The sequence below is a fragment of the Stereum hirsutum genome (genome assembly GCF_000264905.1).
Source record: "Stereum hirsutum FP-91666 SS1 unplaced genomic scaffold STEHIscaffold_17, whole genome shotgun sequence".
NCBI classification, from domain to species: Eukaryota; Fungi; Basidiomycota; class Agaricomycetes; order Russulales; family Stereaceae; genus Stereum; species Stereum hirsutum.
Window position 1 is genome coordinate 1,199,123 of NW_006763147.1, and position 21,759 is coordinate 1,220,881.

The 21,759-nt window shown below is 51.5% G+C and overlaps 5 protein-coding genes across 5 annotated transcripts; 3 read left to right on the forward strand and 2 right to left on the reverse strand.

The window, feature by feature from the left end:
- Positions 1–965: 965 nt before the first annotated feature.
- On the forward strand, positions 966–2,555 carry STEHIDRAFT_161869 (uncharacterized protein; the record flags this gene model as incomplete). The annotated part of the gene is made up of 5 exons (XM_007309433.1): positions 966–1,444; positions 1,504–1,594; positions 1,654–1,832; positions 1,888–2,026; positions 2,079–2,555. The coding sequence occupies 5 exons, from the start codon at positions 966–968 to the stop codon at positions 2,553–2,555; spliced, it is 1,365 nt and encodes a 454-aa protein (XP_007309495.1).
- Positions 2,556–2,730: 175 nt separating this feature from the next.
- On the reverse strand, positions 2,731–4,645 carry STEHIDRAFT_115077 (uncharacterized protein; the record flags this gene model as incomplete). Its single annotated transcript, XM_007309434.1, has 10 exons — positions 2,731–2,814; positions 2,881–3,219; positions 3,623–3,729; positions 3,786–3,787; positions 3,841–3,944; positions 4,007–4,107; positions 4,162–4,223; positions 4,282–4,450; positions 4,504–4,538; positions 4,596–4,645. The coding sequence occupies 10 exons, from the start codon at positions 4,643–4,645 to the stop codon at positions 2,731–2,733; spliced, it is 1,053 nt and encodes a 350-aa protein (XP_007309496.1).
- Positions 4,646–6,452: 1,807 nt separating this feature from the next.
- STEHIDRAFT_86119 (anion exchanging protein) lies at positions 6,453–9,984 on the reverse strand. Its single transcript, XM_007309435.1, has 10 exons — positions 9,642–9,984; positions 9,043–9,188; positions 8,811–8,945; positions 8,443–8,697; positions 8,130–8,353; positions 7,577–8,012; positions 7,492–7,510; positions 7,244–7,431; positions 7,015–7,136; positions 6,453–6,928 (listed from the first exon to the last, which is right to left on the reverse strand). Exons 1-10 carry the CDS (start codon positions 9,938–9,940, stop codon positions 6,899–6,901), a joined length of 1,854 nt encoding a protein of 617 aa, XP_007309497.1. The 5' UTR covers positions 9,941–9,984; the 3' UTR covers positions 6,453–6,898.
- Positions 9,985–10,260: 276 nt separating this feature from the next.
- Positions 10,261–13,023, forward strand: STEHIDRAFT_66422 (alpha/beta-hydrolase; the record flags this gene model as incomplete). The annotated part of the gene is made up of 7 exons (XM_007309103.1): positions 10,261–10,391; positions 10,449–10,522; positions 10,724–11,125; positions 11,177–11,425; positions 11,507–11,559; positions 12,595–12,861; positions 12,913–13,023. The coding sequence occupies 7 exons, from the start codon at positions 10,261–10,263 to the stop codon at positions 13,021–13,023; spliced, it is 1,287 nt and encodes a 428-aa protein (XP_007309165.1).
- A 2,051-nt stretch (positions 13,024–15,074) lies between these two features.
- STEHIDRAFT_66042 (uncharacterized protein) lies at positions 15,075–20,417 on the forward strand (the record flags this gene model as incomplete). The annotated part of the gene is made up of 18 exons (XM_007309074.1): positions 15,075–15,251; positions 15,332–15,963; positions 16,186–16,717; positions 16,803–16,824; positions 16,895–16,977; positions 17,088–17,136; positions 17,204–17,241; positions 17,334–17,504; positions 17,575–18,081; positions 18,173–18,257; positions 18,321–18,348; positions 18,420–18,498; positions 18,578–18,607; positions 18,670–18,880; positions 18,955–19,161; positions 19,225–19,778; positions 19,843–19,982; positions 20,042–20,417. 18 exons carry the CDS (start codon positions 15,075–15,077, stop codon positions 20,415–20,417), a joined length of 3,921 nt encoding a protein of 1,306 aa, XP_007309136.1.
- Positions 20,418–21,759: the final 1,342 nt, after the last annotated feature.

Sequence of the window (21,759 nt, forward strand, 5' to 3'; positions counted from 1 at the left end):
ACAACTTCTCTGACGAAATCCGACTTAGTGGGGAATGATTGTGGACCCTCCCGCCATGGGCTGAAGCTCGGCCGCCGAGACAGTGACACGCTCGGACTGACCTTGTCGAGAATTGTCACAACGAGATCTGCGGCACAGAAGGAGTCTCACTAAGAGACGAGCCATACGGTACATCACTTTTAGATAGAGGAATGTTGTTTAGAACGCTGAGCTCGGCATTCTTCCAGGGAGATCGTACCTCAAAGTTCAACCACGAGTCTCGCGTCTTTCGAAGGTTTGCGACATGCACAACCACACGAAACTGACCGGTAGCCTCCAAAAACCGAACCATGAGTCCTAGCCTGGCTACGAAGAGACCAGACTGTTCTAGCCCTGAGTCCTGGCTTGAAAGGTAGAGTCGTAGTTACTGTGATGGTCGAGGATCGATTATGCACTGATTATTGTATTGGTCAGAGCGTGGTAAACATGATATACGTTTGCACCATAATATCTGCAGAGATAAGGGAGGAACGAGTGCGCAGGAAGCTCAAGATGTAACAAGGGCGGATGGGAGGGAGCAAGAGGCACAGCGCCACAAACTTCAACTTCAAAGGGCCGTACCCTAACCCTAAGCCAAGGTCTCCTTCCATGACGCGACGTAGCGCGACGTCTTGTTAGTTGTTACCAATTTGTGTCAACCTTTCTCCGTCTCAGCTTCAACCTGTTTCACAGGCCTACTAGGGCCTACTCAAGTGCTTTCTCATACGTCTCTCAGAAAGTGCACAGCAAGGGCTGCTGACAATAAGTTATATAATCCGTTTACAAGATCTCTGCCTACCAGCGTACTCCTGGAAGCCTAATCACCTTAGTGCAATCCGACGAATCCCTCGGTTGGCGCTCTACTGGTACTTCAGGAAATCACCTCGCACGTAATCGATAGGACGATATTATCTGGAAGGCAATAAATATATGCTAGTTTAACGCTCATGGCTCTACACGCAAGCACTATTTTCGCTCGCTCGCCTTCTGCAATTTCGTCCTACCTTTCTCGCTTACCCAAATCCCTATCCACCCACCCTCTGCTCTTCACAATCTCTGCCAACGCACCTCAATCCTCCCTCTCAGCTCTTGTTTCTACTTTGACGTCTTTCTCATTATGCCAAAACATTGGATGCATATCAGCCCCAATTCCCTCTGCTGCCACACAGGACCTCATAGCATGTTCAATCGCGTTCTTCGACAAAGATACCACCATTCCATTTAGAAGTGATATACCTGGAAGGACGCCAACACAGGTGGGGAGGTGGCACGCAATGCGGAAGGTCGGAAATGCAGAGGAAGGAAAGGGCAAAGAGGATGTGGCGCCGGGGGCCGAGAAAGGATTGGGCAAGGATGTGGATTGGGAGGATATGTGGAGTAGAAATGCAGGTGACGATAAATTACCGCCAGATTTGAGGCGTGCAAAGTGAGTCACTTCATCAGCATCTCGAATGGCACTTAACGTCGGGTGGATGTACACGGCAGGAAGGAGAATGTGCATACTATACTCGCCTTCACGGACAACGCATATCAAGGTCTCTTTAACTCGCTCAGTGCATTTCCTAACGCTACCACGGTACGTACGCTACCGCCTCAGTGTCTCTTGTTTTATATATTAATTGTCACTCGACATAGGTAGGCCTTGTAGGCGCATCTACGCCGTTTGTGACCGGCCGGCCTTATACCCTCCTACACGACAAGTCCATCCACTCAACTGGTGCTATCGGTCTTGCATTGACTTCTCCATCCAAACCACACGTCAATACTATATTCTCCGGCTTACGGCCAATAACGCTGCCGTTGACCGTGACACGGTCTGCCTGTTCATCCAATGCTTTGATGTTGGTCATGAACTGACCCTCATTACAGCTCGGAGGGAAATCTTGTCCATGAACTCAACTCAAAAAATCCTTCCAGCCTCCTACTCTCTGCGATCAACGATAGCGGTCTCGACAAACAGGTAGCAAAAGATGATACATTTTATCTTTGCGTTCTCAATGGGGAAAAGGTAAGCCATCGCTTCCCCCCTATGCAATGCGTGATGTTGACCCTTTCTTCAGCCGCACGAAGTTTACAGTATCATGTCTGGCGATCCATCACGCGGAACTATATCTCTCGATTCCGATGCTGCACCTGCGGAGGGCAGTACTGTCCAGGTCACCTCTGTTCCTTTACTTGTTTCTGCGCCTTCTGACGACCTCTATTCATCCCTTCCCACCGTGATACAGATCTTTCACCGGTCAAAAAACACACCCATCCAAGTCCCCTCCTCTTTCCTCCAGCCACATTCCATGAGCAACACCCTCGCCTTCCTCACCTGTTCTCACGACATCGACCTCGAGTCCGGTGCCGACACGTCCTTGGACGCCACAGAAGATGTCCAGGTTTATCCGAATACATTCTTGGCAGGGAGCGAGAATGGATTTGTGTTGAGAAGACCGGGAACAGGCGAGAAGGATAAGAGTGGAAGGTGGAGTTGTACGGTCCCCAATGGTCTCGTCAGTTTGACTTGGTCTCAACTGGCTGGGGGTAGGTAATGTGTCGATTAGCGTCTGCGCTGAAAGCGCAGAAGTCGAGTCTTAATACAACCAACCCCCTCTCAATTCTCTTCGTTTATAACTATAAAGGTCATGTACAGCATGAAATAATATGTCAACAAGTACAATAAATTCGCCAGTCGTTGTTGGCCAAATGCATCGTGCCATCGTCGCTTCACACTGCATCCTCCGCCACGGTAGATAGGCTCCTTTGTACCGGTGTTATTTGCATTTCCTCGTCCACCGGGCTCTCTGAAGCCTATGAAGCCAGAACACGTCAGCGTAACTGAACGCAAGGAGCACAGATGACAGATGAGTAACCCACTCCAGAATCCACAGTCGCAGGACTCCTCAGCGCTCCGTCTTTCTCCTCTCCGTGCTGGGAGTCTACCACTTCGTCCGAATCCCCCGAGTCAAAAGTACCTTCAATGTCATAATCTTCATCCCATTGGTCCGGATCAAGCGGGGCACCTATGTTTCCGAGTATACGATTTGTTGCGAATGCGAGGTTCGAGTGCTGTTTTGTTGTTGTGTTGAGACCGTAGCGAGGTCGTTGATACATTCGAAGGTTGAGGACGAGTCGGTTGATGAGAAGATTGGGGAAGCTGTCGGGTCCGATTGTGAAGTTAGATTGTGGTATGAGGATTATCGTGGTGGGAGTCGCCTACACATTGAAGTAGGAAGATAGTATGGAGCTGAATGTGGAGGTTGCAGGCGACAACTAAGGATGCTCAAGTTAGTTTACTACTAACGACTGGTATGTTGGAAACGATCATACATTTCCACCCAGCGCATAACTCAACTAGAGAAAGAGATCATACTTGAGCACGGTAACTTTCACAGCGGGAGGGAAAGCATGCGCACAATTTGTATTATGGCCATGATGGCGGCTAAGATGGCAGCTACTCTGAGCCGGAGGTCAGTCAACGGCCCGACCTTGCATTTGGTACGGCACGCACAAGAAGTACATTATACCTTGAAGAAGAGTCGAGATAAGCGTCCAGTTCATGACACCGTAGTTGTTATTGGCTCTCACCGTCTCGCTGGAGGAGTTGCGTTATGCTCACTTGTCCAAGCCTTCGCATCTCTCTACCATGCTTGAACGTCCTGGCTATTGTCATGACAAACATGAAGGAGTCGAAGGCGAGTGCAAGGACGAATATTGACGTCGAGACTACGGTCCAGAATTCAGGATGTGGGAATGAGGACATCTACGAGATGTGAGCGCACCTCTACGGGATAGTGAGAGGGATGTCAAAGCTTGATGAGAACATAAAGTGCTCACATGAGATATTCATTATATTTGCTGTCGTCTATACTATCTGCACACCGAGAAAATGACTCATAAATCGATCCTCGGGTGGATTCACCACTTAACGGGATGTTACTCTACACCCGAGATATGAGGATTTAGTTGTCGGTGGCGGCCAAATTATGGAGTCACAACTCACAGCGATATCGGTACCCAACCGTGCGAGGGTAAGTACCATGCCTATGATGAAGATCACCAAGCTCTTGGAGTATATGGCATATACTCTCAGTGTAAATAAGCCTAGCCGACAAAATCAATGACTTTGCTCCAGAGAAAGAATATGAAGCGACCTACAGCTAGTAGCAATAATCGTTGCAGTCTCCGTGACGCTGAGGATGACATTCAACGAGTAGCAGCTGGTGATGCTTGATTAGTCGGCATCCAGAACCGACAGAAATATGGCAAGGGCCTTACGCTTCGTCACTCATCGTTCCTGGTGTCTCGGAGATAGTTTGACAGACAAGATATACAATGAAAAGATATCTGTTCAAGAGGAAGAGCAGCGAACTTCCAGACATCTTTTTCATCCAGATCGCCTCTATTTCCATCGGGAGAGTCTGCAAGTAATCGAGAATCCAAAGCGCTGCGTGATAACGGTGAGTCCAAACGACACTCGTAAGGAAGAACAGGTCGCACCATTGGCCGATATAGCGGTATAGTCGCTGATTTGCCTGGTAGCAAATTTAGCGTCAGCGAGTAGAGCATGAAAGAAGAGCACTGCTTCGTACCAAATCTCGAGCGCGAAGATGACCTGCTGTAAATCTGAGGCGTCCGACATGATGGGGAAAGTGGAGGGCCTGATGGACCCTCAGCGGACTGTATGAAGATTTTATTCTCCAGTAAAGCGCTTGCCTTTACGTTAGTATTTCTCCTACTAGTTTTTGACTCCACGACAATGAACCCCATCATAGGCCTCTCATGAGCGCGCAGAAACGCCGAGGAGAAGCTGAGATATCTTAGAGGAGGGTGAAGTGCGGTAGAGGTCAACCACACGAACAGAGTGTTTCAGAATGCTCAAGGGGGCATCGTAGCATTGCATTGATCGGCTGATCTCCCATGTTGTGAACCTCATATCCTGGTCGAGCTAATCTTCTATCATGCATCAACATCAGATGCCGGCACAGTACAAAGCGCTGAGATCCACCCCTCAGTGTACTGTGCCTCGGTCTGTCATAGAAATCTATAAAATGCCGATGACGGCACGAATGGCGAGCTAAGAACCACATTCTGAAAGGCTGTCTGCTCAAAGAGATCATAATGAAGTTTAGCTCACTCGTTTGACGGAGATGTCTTCAGCTCTTGAGCACATTGTGAGCCAGAACAGTCCCGAACGGACTTGCTGGAGTAGTTGAGGGGTTTTAGTCTTGGCGAGAAGAGCAGGAGATGAACATATCGCCTATGGCTGTGATGGAGTCCTGGCACCGGTGATTGATTAGCTTTGGTTTCTCATAGCCTTGAAACACAGAAGCTCCCTCTCCTTCACCAGCGTGGCAAAGTATCCAAGGTCCCCATCATATGAACCATGTGCGTCACGGTTTCGTGATGTCAATTCATCGTAGTACCTGACGAGTGTAAACACGATGAGTATGGTCTGCGGCAGTCAAACCAGATTGGACTCGACACGACGAACCTGGGGTGCAAGGTTTCAGTCAGGAGAAAGACACGGGAGGAAATCATGAAAGAACTAACGATGTACTCATAGTTCGAGTACACTTATATTATTGGCACTAGCGTCGTGCAACATCGTTCCCAGTAATCGTAAGTTAGGAACACTTTGATGCCTAGGTCTCTGTGATTCTGTCAATGCAAAATGCATGGTCGTGCAGGGGGAGGATCCACGATGTATAAGAACCTTCGCTATTTTCGAACATTGTTACAGTCGAAACGTGCTGAGGTCACCTGCCGTTCACTGTCTCATTCAAAACTTGACGATACGTCAATCCAAGTTTCGTAAGATATAAGCCTAGCATCCTGCGTTGCATTGCTACATAGCTTGGCCAATCTCGACATTATCTGCAAGGATTTATGGATTCTCACGAGAGCGACCCACCGAAATAAGCCTGACTCCAGCTTCGGAGAACGATAGCTTCTTGAGTGAGCGTCATGGCTGCAAAAGGAACGGCGCACAGGAGTTCATTCTGGATGTATATATACACCCCAAGGAGAACCCTTCGTGGGGCAATAGAGAGTTTTCGCCACCTGGAATCTGCCGAAAACGCTCAAATTCTATGGAACGCGGAATGCGTGCACAAGGCGAGGATGTCCTCCTTGCCTCTAGCAAGTCTAATCAGACGTGATCAGCGACAAGTGTAGAGGACGCTGAAATATTTTCACAATTTTGCGTACACGAAATAGTGTCGAGGGGAAGAATCTAGGTTCGCCAGTCCAGAATAGATTTTCCCAGATTCTGGGTGGCGAAAACTCTCTAATGATACGAACTAGCAGGTGCCCGTGGGGCCGCAAGACAATTTCGCAGTACTAAAGTAAATTGCGATTATACAATATTCGGTGAAGTATTGGGCCATGTACTTTCGCCCCAGTACTCGAAGGTGTTTAGCATCGCGTTCGAAAATGTCTGACCCCGTGCCCGAAGCTACTTGGTTGCTACTTGGCATCCATACTCGAGGGAATTTGGCTCCCCTGTGGAAGACAACATACTCCCCTTTGGTTGCTGAATAATGATACCATTGACCTTTATACCCCACCGAAGCTATGGTCGGCGTACAGCGTCGGGAGCCACACAGCGAGGCAGCATGCGCCACACAATGAGCCGCATGCTCGAAAAGGAAGGATCCACTTGCCCTATATGGGGCGTTATCCACCCCACTCCAAATTAAAGTATTAGATTAGGAACTTCAGAGGCTTTCTAGGGGCTCACGAAAGCATGGCCAGTGCATTATGGGTTGGGCCACATGTGGCACCCATGAAAACAAAAACATCACCATGACCTCCACAAATATTCATCGCGTTCAAGAACGACCGGCCGACATTTTGATAGTTTGTGCGCACAGCACAGAATCCTTCCCCAAATTCAAGCGCTGCCTCCAACAGACTCCATAGTCTAGACACGCGCAGAAAGGGGCACGAGAACCCAATCAGCCGAGTCTCCGTGATATGTATGAATGGCGTATGAGGAAGGCCACGTACGAAGGGAGACGCAGTTGGCCCGTCCAAGATTGCCAGTTCTTCTGTTGTGAATGGCAGTCTCGGCACGATCAACGTTCGCAGAGGGATCAACAGCAGTATGATCACGGGGAACCCAATCGCAGCTATACCATAGTCATCGCACCGTCAGTCCACTGTGGTCATGGTTGGCCTTTCTGGCCTTCGAGTAGCAGCAAAATAGAGATATGGGAACGGAGGGAGGATGACGCACCGATCGTCTGCGTGATGGCGAACGTTGCACCAAAGCCTACAAGCTGCACCGCCGTAAAAAGAAGGATTCGTGACTTGCGGACTCGGCGCAGAGGCTCGTCTGCTGGTGTGTACGCTTTGTCTGTGAGGAAGTAGAATAGTTTTCGTGTTATGCCGTTGGCGAGGAGGGCGTCGCAGCCCATATACCAACTGGATAGAGGGCACAAATTTGAACGCTGAAAGCATGCAAACATAGGATCCAGGACTCACAAGAGACCTGCGAGAACGCCTGCATTCCATACGACTCAGTGTCAGTCATGCTTGGTGAACGCAACAGTAAAATGGAAGGACGAACCTCTAGGAATCAAATTCAATACATGCAAAAACGGACCCGTCAACAACACAAGGCACAGCGACCCCTGCGCCAGATTCGATACCCTCTGCTCCACCACCGCAACGGGAACCTCCCTTCCAGGCGGACCAACCGCACTCGTCCCCCCCTCCTTCGCGTCACTTCCATTCTTGTTTTCCCCGCCATTTCTCTCCCGTAGACCCGTCCGATCCTTCCTCTCCATACTGCTCTCTGGATATTCTTCGTCCTTCTTGTCATTGTACGGTCTGCCCATTACGACGAGCGAAGTGGTATGTATAGGCGCTTGTGGGATGAGTCCATTGGGTGCAGGAACGCCGATGAGGCCAGCGATGAAGGTCGTTATTCCGAGGAGGAGGAAGTCGTAGTGAAATCCTGGAGGTTTGCGTAATGGGAATTCTGAGCCCTGAGCCATTAACGACTGCATTATCAACAACGACCGGCGCCACGCCGTACACACCACGCAAAGAGTAGTCAGCCAGAGGCATCCTAACTGCGCCAAGGGGTAGGCAGATACGAGAGGTTAGAAGGGACCTACCGAGACATTATGGTCAAAGAAAAAGAGAATCCATAGGACGATCCCAAAGGGGAACGCAATGCCCACCCACTTCCCATCTATCTCCCAAAACCTGACCAGCCAATCTCGGCCTGCGGCGGCTTGGAAAGCTCCATTCACGGGCAAAGTCTCGGGGTTGGCTTGGTTGAATCTTCCCCAGTAGGCCATTCCGGAGGCGGCGATGAGGGATATCGGCATTCCATAGTCTGTATTCACGTCCGCGTTCACGTAGATGTCGTCAATGACCGGTTGACGCAAATATATACAACGTCAAGAGGGATGGAGGCCAACTTACCAGCGCAAAATCTCCTAACATGTCTATGAAAGAACGTCGATCCGGACAACATCCTGAACAGGAACGAAGTGACGAGCATCAATAATGCCAGAATGATCGAAACGAGCGGTCCGGAATCGTTCTCTGGCGAATTAGAGGCCTCTGCGTGAAATTGACGGGTAACGACTTGGACGCCATACTGGAGGTAGACCCAGGAGACGTAGAATCCAAAGGTGTCGCAAGAGAAAAGGGTGACGAAACGGAGGAAGTTGCACCCTGTGTACAATGAGCATAGACTATCAGCAAGGACAGAGTATAGCGAGTGGGCAGGAGTGGCGAGGTGGTGGTAAGAATATGTATATGGCAGAGGGCCGAGGAGGTATACATACAATTGAGAGCGGCAGTAATCCAGTGAAGAATGGCAGCCCAAAGGTACACCCAGCCAATGAACTGTATGTAATCCGGTGCGTCAGGCTGGTTTTTCATGATTCGGAAAATAGTCTGATTGAAGACCGTAATTGGGCCTGTCATTTCGATTCGCATACATGTCAGCCTTGAATATTTGAGCATTGCGATACATTCATGGTGTTAGTGGTTGAACGAAGGATAATAAACACACACCGGTCACCCCTGCGATGCATAGCGGTTGTGCGCCAAAGACGGAGAATATGAATGCAGCCATGAAGGAGGAGATGAGGACTTCTGACACGCCGTATTGTTCTGTGGTTTCTATAAGATCTAGTGAGAAGGCGATGCCGGGGAGTACACTGGATAAATGGAAGGCGTTAGTTCGACATAGAGAAGGCTGAGAGGTATGATAACGAATAGGATATTTTGAAATGGATTTGACGCAACTGGACGTCGTGAAGCCACCAGTACGATGAAGGGGGCCATATATAGAAGCATGACTGTCTTCCGCAATGGGCCATAGTGGTTCCCCACCTCAGCAAGTGACTATTGTATGCCCGAGCAGGCAGGATACAGACCGCTCGCGGAGTAGAGATGCACGCAAAGATTCCGAAAATACAAACCTTTCGTGGGATCAGACCGTCAGCTGGTCTGAGCAGTTTCCACAACTGATGTTTGCGTGAGTCGAGATGTGTGTGATTTCGGTGCTGAAGAAACACCAACCACGAGAAAGACAGCACCGTTGAGTGGAAATGAAGAGAAAGACACGACACAGAACCGAGGACGGGACCATAGGGAGAATAACGACTTACTTTGCGAAAAAGATGAGAGCAGTAGCGGGGATAACTCGATAGTTCCATGCGTCCTTCCAGTCACTCCAGTACCACGGTGCTCGAGCACGAATATCACGCACAATGCCTTGGAATGGCCTTATGCTAAGCAACCATCCAACCTGACCATGTCGTCGTCGTACTGGCTGAGCGCGAAGAGTAGCAGAAGCGGCAGAAGAGGGTATAGCAGAGTCATCATTCACGTTCGTTCCGTTCTCCTTTTCCCGGTCTGTCTGGTACACCGAGGCAATGGGAGGAGTAGAGGTATTTTCGTTAGACATTATTGCGTGTATCTGGACGTCGTCGGTCGTAGGCTGGGAGGCATCAACAGCTGCCTAGAGAGTGGAGGAAGGCAGAGCTGGTGGTCGTGCAGGGCTCAGGAGCTTGTTCGAGTTCTCGCGCCACACCGAGCGGATCGGGGCGGAGTTATTACAAATTCAACTCCCTTGGCCGTGGGCCACACCGTTCGTTGACCCTGACCGCGACGTCTCGCATGGCGGCGAGAACACCTTCATAGATCCCGGAATTTCTGCCTCTGTGATATCCTTTAAAAATTGGTAGTCACTACTTACCGGTGATCAACGGACACCGCTTACGAGCTATGCCTGAACCAAGTTCACCACCGCATCCCAATCATGGGTTCATCGCCAGAGCGCATACCTTGTTCTGGTTCCTCGGGTTGCTCTATGGTTCTTTACTTGTGCTGCTAATGATTCCACCGATTCAGAGGCAGTGAGTGTTATCTCTTTTTCATGGCATTAAATTGAGGTTGACCATGTCGCTTGACAGAGTAGTCTACCTACACAACTTGAAGTTCCCGTTTTTTGCGGACTTCGAACATCCGGAGAACTATGGCCTTGCTCGTGAGTATGTCTCTTCGTGTCGTGGAAACAGGTAGATTAGGGAACTTGTCGTATTGAATAGTAAGGTACGTTTGTTTGCTAACTGTTTATGCACCTTGTCCTGACGCTGCTCATAACAGTGACTAGGTACTTCTTATCATCCATTCATGTCTGAATCTATCAATGGATGAATGCATACACTGACATGATCTCTCACTGCAGCGTATAAAACCCTAAACATCCGTATCTCCACCCCCGACAACGTATCCATCGGCGCCTGGCTCACCCTCTCCGAGCCCTTCTACCGCTCTCTCCTCCCTTCTTCCTCCTCCTCCTCCTCATCATCATCAAATGACCTCATCACGCCGGCAACTTCCTACCTCACACAACCCCCAACTCCCTCCCAGATCCGACAATCCCTCCACCAACGCCCCACGATCCTCTTCCTCCACGGCAACGCCGCGACGCGCGCCTTCCACCGCCGCGTATCACACTACCAAGCCTACTCGAGTAGACTGGGCGTCAACGTCTTGGCCATCGACTATAGAGGCTTCGGAGACTCGAGTGGGACGCCGAGTGAGGAGGGGTTAAGGATCGATGCCAGGGCCGCGTTGGATTGGCTCTGTGGCGATCCTTCGGACGCCACGGCTCAGGCTCAGATAAGAGGCGAAGTAGTCGGTGGGATGGGCGTGCGGAGGGAAGATGTGTTGGTTGTGGGGAATAGTCTCGGGACGGGCGTGGCGGTCAGTCTGGCTCATGAGTTGGAGATGGAGAATCTCGAGAGGGACAGGGAGGAGAGGAAGGCGTTGAGAGGCATGGTGTTGTTGGCGCCGTTTAGCTCGATTGCGACGTTGTTGGAGACGTATATGGTGTTGGGGACGGTTCCGATCATGGCTCCGTTGCAAGTTATTCCGTTCGCACCTGGTGAGTGCTGTTGATTCATTTTCGGTGCTGTTGAAGCTGTCTAACTGGTACTGTGGCGTGGATTCTGTGCGTGCGCCATAGACTTTTTCAAAAAGTTCTTGAAGGAGCCATTCAATTCGTTGTCGAAGGTCACGGTACGTACCTTTGTTCGTCTCTTTGCCTTCTTTCTCGTTCTCGTGCGCGCCACAGTTGGTTTGGAAGTTACCTTGGCTATGGCTACAACCGTAATGCGTTGCATCGTGTACACAATTGCGTTCTCAGAGTAGATCGATGTGGCCCAAATTGGCCGAAGCACGTACGAATTGAATTCTCGCCACGAATGTGAGCAAAGTCTCGCCTGCCAAACGAGCAGAAAGGCTCAGTTGACGGGCCGCAAGGTCATGACGTCGAACTCTATGTGTTGTTGATTATACTTCGTGGAGGCCGTCCGTGTGTGAATCTCGAACTATTCACAGCTCTTGTTCAAATGCGTACCTCCTGGGCAATTTTCACGGAGCGTCGTACGGCACTCAACGTATGTATACGCACGCTCCCAGTCGTTGGTCGCCTTTCGTCTGTCCCCAGTCCTGGGTTCAGGGCCAACATGCTACATACATATCGCATCGGTACCCTCCCAGTACATTTCCCCTCGCACAGTGATCTGCCCTTGAGCGTGGCCGATTCTGGGTGGTCGATACTACTTTGATCTCGGTCGGTCGATTGCGGATGTCTGAATCTAGTGGTGAGAACGAGACGTGCTCGGGCTTTGATCTGTCGTAAGGATAAGGAATACAAAGTTTACAAAGGTCGGAAGGAAGGAAGGGATGTCAGCTCGGGTGTTTGGAGGTGTTAAGTTGGAGTTGGACAAGGTTTGGGGGTTGGTAATTGCTCGTGCACTCAGGACGATTTACATGGGGATGGAAGGCTTCGAGCTAATCTGCCAATGACGGGAGCGAGCTGTATACGCAGACGCAGGCGCTGAGATCGGGGTACGGGGGGTAGGATAGAGTTTGGTTGCAGTGATTCTTTCGGATGCAAACCGATGCGGTATGCAAGCAAGGTCGAGTATCGTGCGGACATAGTGCGGCATTCTATATACAGTTTCGTTTATCCCCCCTTGCCTTGATCTTATTTTTCGGTTTTCACTACTCCTCGACTAACTGACTTGCATCCTACGTCTGCTATGATAGAACCTAACAACGCCCCTCCTCCTCGCACACGCCGAAAACGACTACGACATCCCCTTCTCACACTCCGAGACCCTCTTCTCCGCATTCATCGAACCGTTCCTGCCACCTCTCCCGCTCACGTCCTCCGCCAAGGCGCGCCTTGGCGGCGACGGCGAGGGTGGTGAGGGTCCGGGAGCGGAAGCGGCGGTTTATAGGGCGAGGAGGGAGAGGAGGAAGGAGGTCGTGAGGACGTGGGAGGTGGACGGGCTGGGGGACGTGCAGGTTCTTGTGGGTGGGAGTGTCGAGGGAAGAGAGGGAGGCGGAGAGGGAGAAGAACAGCGTAAGGAGAGAGGAGAGGTGGCGTTTTTGAGGACGAAGTGGGGGGCGCATGATACGATTGGGTTGGTTGAAGGTGTACAGGATTATATGAGAGTTATGTTTGGGCTGTAGGGATCTTACTCATTCAGAAAAATGCTGAATGGTAGAGTCTAGATATTGTGTTTGGTGCGCTGGAACAGGGGCTCGGAGACGTGGTGTGGCGGTGGCGATGATTGAGGCATATTTGCTCGGTGTCAGATGGGAACTAGGACGTTGATTCTGAGTTACTATAGCTTTGTTCTTTGGACATCGCGTATTTTCTAGATATTCATTGAGATTATTAATATTGGAATATCGTCGGGATGCACGCCGGGATGTGGCGGCTGAGAATGGGAATTAGGGGTTTTATGATACGGCCCCAGAGCTCATTTCTGTCTGGCCAGAGAATGCTCCACCTCGAGCGCCGGCCCCGCATATGACGAAGGCAGCAGCAGTCGGTGTCTTCCGCCTCGAGCTCTCGGGGCTGCTGAAGGTACTATAGCACATCTTCTCTTCAACAACTTTATGTCGAGCTTTGGAAGCACAATTAGACAGCATCCCGAGAGTTGTACAAGAAAAAAAGACAATAAATAAAGAGCGGACAAGACACGCTCGCGGCGGGAAGTCTCTCGTGGGAGAGTGGAACCGGGGGCCACTTCGATCTCTGGGCTCATAAATCTCTGTCCCCAGGTTGTCGAAGCGCCCGTATCATAAAACCCCTATTGACGAGACGTTCTGGCGGATCGTGAAATGTTGTGGAGCGACGACGGAGCGACCAATGACGGAGCGAGTCGCTCTGACCGGCGACGAACTTGCTTCGACATTTTCGCCGCTGTCTACCCCGCTCCTTTCTCCGCCCTCGACGACGACGGCGACGACGAGCGCGTCGGCAGAAGCCTCGTGCCGCGGCCCGACATACGAACCCTGAGGAGTGCCACAGCGAGCCCAAGACCACGATGCCTAGCGCCGAGGAAGAGCCTGTGCCCGCCGGCTCGAGTGCTGCTAGTGAACTCTCCTCGCTCCCGTCCTCGAGCTCGCTCAGCACCGACTTTTGTAGCTCGCCGACGTCGTCCTCGTCGTTCGTCTACCCTGTTCGCTCACTTTTATCGCGTTCTATACGGCCAGCGTACCAGCAAGTCAACGCAAAGGACGCCGCTGCGCCACGCTCGGCGCACGGCGCAGGACTTCGTTCCGCTTCTTCAAACGACCTATCACCTATTATAACGACACTGAACGATCCGGCTGCTCTCTCAGGCCCACGCAGAAACTTCCTGGATCTCGGCGTCCAGCAGACAACCCCACGCCCTCATACTTCTCTCCAGCGCGCTCATGCGTCCCGAGAGTTAACGTTTAGCCCCTCCCAATCTCCTACAGACATTAGCCCAGATCCGTCATCGTCTTCCTTCGCTTCGGGCAGCAACTCCAATCCTTCCGAATCCTCGACCTCCCCTCCCTCGTCTACATCAGCTCTTTCCAGTAGGCCCAAAAAGTCAAAGAAAAACGCTCGAAACCACAGGCCGATTCAAGGCTCGAATTTCAGGCATTTTCCTGGAGACGAAGGCCTTAACACTCATCGTCGCTTTTCATCTATACACGCGCTTTCTAAAGACATGGTTACGTCTCTCAACCCGCAGCCATCATCTGGCGGAGGAGGAAACATGCCCATGACGGCTGGTCCAACCGGCGAGCCCGTCCCCACTCAGGGAGATCGTCCCTACGGCGGTTCAGAGGGCGATAACTTCAGCCCTGGCCATTTTCCCAGCTTTACCATGATGACCTCAGACGCCTTCACCTCCAATGTCGGTGACTTTGTCGTCGGTGGTTCAGAATCGTCACAATCCCAATCCCATTTTCGTCCTCCCTACGAGCGCCATACGTCCTCCCCGGTCCACATGACCGATCCTACCATCGTGCACCTCGGCGCTCCTTCGTCCTCATCTACAGGCTCCAACTCTGGTCAACCCAGTGGTAGTGCAGGACTAAACAGCATCAGTTCTCCTCCCGGCTCCAGTCACGACGCTTCTTCCTCTTCTGACAGTGTTTCCTCTGGTGCGAATGCTGCCAGTACCGGCCAGAACGAGCACTTCGGTTCCGTCGCCGTCATTCACAGCAGCGATGGCAGTATGCACGACGGATCTGCACATATGTCTAATCCTTCGACCGACCCATCGACCGGGAACAGCAATGTCAGCGGCGCGAGTCAACAGTCTGTGACGAGTGGGGATGAGCTTGTCACCTTCCGATTCGAGCATAACGTGGATGGCGATGGTCACCACGTCCTCACTGGGCGCGAGGGTAAACTCGCTCGGTGTGAAGACGAAGTAAGCGTTCCTCATCAACCCTCTTCATTTCGCCATTGATAACCTACTTACATATACACTCCCTTCAACCCTATTCGCAGCCCATTCGAACACCAGGCGCCGTCCAGAGCTTCGGAGTTCTTATCGTCATTCAAGAGAACCCTGAGGAAGAAACCCTCACCGTCCGACAGGTCTCCGAAAACGCAGCAGAATTACTGGGCCTCACACCGCGCTATCTCTTCTCACTGCCCTGTTTCTCCGAAATCCTCCCAGATTCGCAAGTCGACGTGCTCTGGGATAACATCCAGTTCCTGCCCGATCCCGACCTGCACTCGACAGACGAAGATGACAGCCCGCACGTCTTTCTCATCAATGGCTGGGGCGAGCCCGGGAGCGCACATCCAGACGATCCGGACGCGGACCAGTTCAGGAGGAGGTATTGGAGCTGTTGGTGTGCAGCCCATCGACCGAAACAGCGCGCGTCTGGGTCCAGTTCGGAGACGGGCGCGGGCGCGGGTGGACCATCGACGTCGAGGGTCGTCGATAATGGGGGGTTGATCATATTGGAGTTTGAGTTGGAGAGAGATACGTTCAATCCGTTGTATCCGATGCCTTCGCCGACGGGAGAGAACAACTCGACGACAACGGGGATGTCGTCCCCTGGGAGCGCAGGGAGTGGAAGCTCGGGTGGTACGGGTGGGTCTACGTCTTCAGGGACGCTGGTTTCGGGAAGGTCTTCAGTCGGGAGGTCGTCAGTGGGGAGATCTGCGATGAGCCGGTCGATGTCGATGGGACAGGCCGATGCCTCGACAATGACGTTGATGGAGACGGCGGAACCACCACACACCAGGCCGCCCTTGTCCTCTCCGGACGTATTCGGAGGGCACGGGGCAGGCGCAGGATCGGGCGACTCGTCGAGCACTACGACTGGAATGACGTCGCAGGCATCGAGGAGCACTACCACCGTTCAGAACGGGGAGGAGGTCCGCGGACTGGACGGGCAGGACGATTGGAGACCTAGCGCGGCAGAGATATTGGAGAGTACGACGAATCATGCGAAACCGCTCCCCGCACTCGAACGGATCCGAAAAATGAGCCGCATGTCGTCCTCCGCGTCTGCCTCAGGCGCGTACTCCTCTCCTACACCTGGAATCATGGGCCCCGTTGGACTTGGAGGCGGAGGGCCTCTCCTACGGACGACACGTCGGGGGACGCGGCGCTCTGCACAAGGTTCCGGGGTGGGCATGATGGACGTGTTTGCGGTCATGGCGCAGATCAACGAGCAGCTCGGGGCGGCGAATGATTTGGACGGGTTTTTGAAGATTGTGGTGGGCGTGATTAAGGATCTGACGCAGTTTCATCGGGTGCTGGTTTATCAGTTCGATGAGAACTGGAACGGGCAGACTGTGGCGGAGTTGGTGGATTGGAATCGGACGCATGATCTTTATAAGGGGTTGCATTTTCCGGCTTCGGATATTCCGGCGCAGGTGAGTTTGTTTCCATACTGGTTTTCGACCGTTTGTGTTGTCGTCTTCTGAGCTGATCATTTTTATCTTTATTCTGCACGGACAGGCGCGAGAGTTGTATTGTATTAGTGAGTGTGGCGAGCTTCACTCATCGTTCTATTGTGTGCTAATCAACCACCCGTCATTTGTTAACACTAGACAAGATGCGTCTGTTGTATGACCGCGAGCAGGTCACAGCTCGATTAGTCGTGAAGAGCAGAGAGGACCTCGAAACACCCCTGGTGAGAACTTTCCTCGCTCGATCTCGTGTGGCACCTAAGCTCACTTTTATCGTTTGATTGATTGATTGGTTGTTTGTTTGTTTGGCACATCGTCGGTGTTGGCTTGAAAGAACATGACGCACTGCTATCTCCGCGCGATGAGCCCGATCCACCTGAAATGTGAGCGTCCATGCCGCCGTCGTCCCCCTATCACTCATATGCTATGCCGTCGTGTTCGCCGCCCCAGATCTGGGGAATATGGGGGTGAGGTCGTCGATGTCTGTGGTACGTCGAACAGTCGTATATCCGTAGTTTCGTGTTGCTTACCCTTTTCTCTGTCGACATTGGCACTCTCTATCGGCATTGGGCCAATGTAGTCGATAATGGCCTTCGGCACACTCTGGGGCCTCGTTGCGTGCCATTCGTATGGAAACCATGGGATTCGAGTGTCGTTCCCTGTTCGTCAGATGTTGAGATTGCTAAGTGATTCGATATCGAGGAATATTGAGCGGTTGAGCTATGCGCAGCGGTTGCATACTCGGAAATTGGTGCGTATCATCCTTTCAAATACAACTGCTCAGTCATAACAGTTCTGAACTACCCTTTTGCATGACACAGTTCAATACACTCACATCAGACCAACATCCAACTGGATACATCGTCTCGAATGCTGACGACCTCCTCGGCCTCTTCGACGCCGACTTTGGCGTCCTCGTCATCGGCGAAGGCGCCAAGATCCTCGGGCCCAACCAACACGGCCAAGAAGTCCTCCTCATGGCCGAATACCTGCGCGTCAAACAATTCACGATGATCCAGGTCTCCCAAGCTGTCACCAAGGACTTTCCGGACCTGCAGCTCTCCGCCGGCCTCGAAGTCATAGCGGGCCTGCTGCATGTGCCGCTCAGTCCCGGAGGGAACGATTTTATTGCGTTTTTGAGGAAGGGACAGCCAAGACATGTGCATTGGGCGGGGAAGCCGTTTAAGGAGGGGGCGGGGCCGGATAGCGTGAGTTTGGAGCCGAGGAAGAGTTTTAAGGTATGGAGTGAGAAGGTTGCGGGGAGGTGTAGGAATTGGACGGATGAGCAGTTGGAGACGGCGGGCGTTTTGGCGTTGGTTTATGGAAAGGTTCGTCTTGTCCCTCTTTACCTTTTCTCGTGGAAGCTCCGCTGTTGGGGTTGACGGTTGCTTATTTGGACTTGGTTTGCATCTTGCGTAGTTCATCGAGGTCTGGCGGCAGAAAGAGACGGCGCTGCAGACGACGAAGTTGACAAATATATTGCTGTCAAATGCGGGTCATGAAGGTAAAATATATCGTTTGTTAAGTAGCGGTTGATGATACTCGTTAACGCTTCTTTCTTTCGCAGTCCGAACTCCTTTGAATCATATTATCAAGTGAGTTTGTCTCAATCGTCGGAAGTTCCCGCTGTGCATGTATTCTGATCACTTGTGAAACGTTTGTGTAGTTGCCTTGAACTTGCTCTCAGCGGATCTCTGGACTCCGAAACTAGAGAGAATCTCAGCCAGTCCCATGCGGCGTCGAAGGTCAGTCTGGTTTCCTGATTTCGTCTACGCATGCCTGTCCTTTCCGGAGCTTTGTTGAACGTTGCTTTGTCGGATCTAGTCATTGTTGTTCACGATCAACGACCTTTTGGTGAGTAGTCTGCACTGTGCCCGGAAACGATCCGTATTTACTCGGCTGTCTTTATTACATAGGATCTAACACGACTAGAGAGCGGACACGAAATGCTCTTCAGCGAGCCTTTCGATTTACCGTTCATCATTGAGGAGGCAACAAACCTTTACAAGTCGGAAGCCGTACGTCGGGGCCTTGAGTTCAGGATCGACTGTGAGAATAGCCCGCGGATGGTCATCGGCGACTCGAGCAAGATTCGGACAGTGGTCGCGAATTTGACGGCTAACGCGCGTACGTTTCTCACTCACTGCACTTCGTTTCTCTTTTCGGCATCTAAAGGTCTTTTCTGTTCGTGTTTAATGTAGTGAAATACACTGAGAAAGGCGGGATCACGATCACCTGCCGCGCATTTGAAGAGCCCATAGGTCTTCGGAATGCGGATTCTATTGCCGTCGAAATTGTCGTACAGGATACAGGCTGTGGCATAGCGGCGAACAAGCTGGAGAGTATTTTCCGCGAGTTTGAACAGGTTGATTCGGCTTTGCCAAAGACAGGTAACACGCCTGGTCTCGGTACGTCCGTAGAGTTATTCTTAGCACGATCTGGACTGACTTTCTTTCTGTCCTGCGCCACAGGGCTTGGTCTTGCGGTGGTTGCTAGGGTCGTCGAGCAACTCGGTGGCCAGCTCCGCGTAGACTCTAAGGTCGACGAAGGCAGTCGGTTCTCTTTCCTCCTCCCCTTCCCGTTATCGACGAACCCTGGTGAGCGCTCTTTTTCGGCACCCTCACCGTTGTCTGGTGTGTCGCGGGAGCGGGCAAGCAGTCGCGGATCTGGGAGCAGTCGCGAGGTGGACAGTCTCGTGGACGCGCTTGCGAGCAGTCTGGGTGGAGGAGGTCCGGGGACGAATCGGCTTGGAACGTCGTCGTCGTCGTCGGAGATGCCGCCATCGGTACCAGGGACGTTCGCGGTGCGGGATTCTGGTATGCCCGTACGGCCCGTGAAGGTGGATGAGTTCGAGATGGAAGAAAAGATGATGAAGAGGGAGTCTGTGCCGAGGTCGTCTATGTACGTGAAGGAGCCATCATCGTTGCCATTGCCCAAGACAACGAAGCAAGTGGACGGCGTCTCGAAGGCCACTGCTGTTGGAGAGTCTTCCAGGTCCGGAAGTCTGAGGGTGTTGATCGTCGAGGTGCGGGGCTTCTTTGGTTGTGTTATTCTCCGGTGTGGCGAGTACTGACGAGTGCTGTTCCTAGGATAATGACATCAATCGCATGATCCTCGCGAAGCGGCTGACGCTTGATGGTCATATTGTGGTCAACACCAAGAACGGCCAAGAAGGTGTCGATATGGTCAAGTCTGATCAGAACTTTGATATCATCTTGATGGATGTCCAGTATGTTCAACATCCTCTCTCTATCTCTTGGATGGAGCTGATAACTCTCTGGTATGCAGGATGCCAATATTGAACGGATTCCAAGCAACGGAAGCTATCCGCTTGCTCGAGATGTCCCTCGACCTCGACAAGGAACGAGTGTCACACGCTCTTAACGGGCGGATACCTATCTTCGCTGTCTCCGCATCGTTGTTGGAAAGACAGCGCGTTGAGCTAGCGAAGATCGGTGTCGACGGTTGGATCCTCAAACCTATCGACTTCAAGCGGCTCAGCATGATCCTTCGTGGAGTGACTAACACTGAGCAGCGAGAACGAGACGAATACCAGATGGGTCGGTGGGAGATTGGTGGCTGGTTGCCGCGCCACCCTCCATCAGCCACTCCATCTGAGGTCGACGTTGGTTCCGTCAAGGACGTGTCGCTCGATGGTACATGAAAATCATTCTCTATGGCGATGGACATTGTATTGCCACGTACGTTATTTTATTGATAAACCTTTCTCTCCCCAATTACACCTTACCAAATGTTACGATATATATCCCACTGTTGCCTCAGTTGCTCTTGTTGTCTTGTATGAACTCCCCACCACTTCCTTCCTCATATTATCCCCCTCGCCTAAATTTTTATTCCCCACCGCCCCTAGTGCATGGCTCATTCACGCATCACCCACATTTCTCTTCTTACACTCCCTTTGAGGCCAACATCTTGCTCGTATCTCCAAACTTTCATCCTATCACCAAGGATGCTCACACTGCTTTTGTTTCTCCCTCCTGTCCTTCACATCGGACACTCTCGGCTTCTACTTGTCGGTCTCTCACCTTGATGTCAGAGTCTGCGCCAACCGCACACGCATCATGTATCCATAAAGTATTCGTTTCACCTTTACCCATAGCATATGTACCATATTAAGCCTCATACACGCCATATACTCTGTCTTTTCCTGCCCTACGTTGCATCCTCTACCTTCCCCCTCGAGCTCCCCTTTCTTTTCATCTCCTGACCTCTGCCATTCGCGTCGTCATTCGTACCAATATCCATGTTCCATCATGACTCTGCACGTATCCCTCCATCCTTCTCATTACCTCTGCTGTGTCCCTCAGTCAGTCCAATGCGGTTACCTGCCTTCATGAGCATACAATGCGTTCATCCCATCTGTTTCTTCCACCTCTAGCTTTCTTGCTTGATGTTTGTTGCACCTGCATGCATCGCTCCATACTCTTTCCTGTTGTTCTTCTACTGTTACGTTTCACCTGGTCCTTTGACGTGCATTCACGCCAATGTCAGTCTGTTTAATCGTTGTTGTTCTCAGTGTCAGCTTTCTCTTTCCAATGTTGGCTTTCTTTGCAAGCTGTTGTTTTCTTCTCTTCTGCATGTTCTCCTTGACAGCACGTCATCCACTCTTACCATCATCAATATATATTTAGTTATGTTGGTACCGTTATAGCTCGCAATACACGAAAGGGATGATTCCCTTCGAGATGCCATTTCTAGTCCGTCCATTGTGTTTGTTTTCCGTGTCTGTGATGGCTGATCGGAAGGTGTCTCGTGTTTGAAGGGATAGGTCATTATTCACATAATGTTTCTGTATGAAGTTCATTCCGACTCAAGATTGCAAAGAGAATGAGGAGAAGAGGAATGATATCACACAGAAAACGCTAAAGTTGGCCGTGAGAAGTCGAACGCCACCGGTTTCACCTCGATTCCCTCCCGCTCTCACTCCTCTTCCGACAACCTAAATATCTTCCCATACAGAACCCGTCGGCGGTCTTCGCGTGAGC

Coding starts and splice junctions, on each gene's coding strand:
- STEHIDRAFT_86119 (XM_007309435.1), bottom strand. CDS start 9,940: ATGTCTAACGAAAATACCTCTACTCCTCCCATTGCCTCGGTGTACCAG. Junction 8,354..8,442: donor TGTTAGGAGATTTTGCGCTG/GTAAGTTGGCCT, acceptor ACGTGAATACAG/ACTATGGAATGCCGATATCC. Junction 8,013..8,129: donor TCTTTGACCATAATGTCTCG/GTAGGTCCCTTC, acceptor TTGATAATGCAG/TCGTTAATGGCTCAGGGCTC.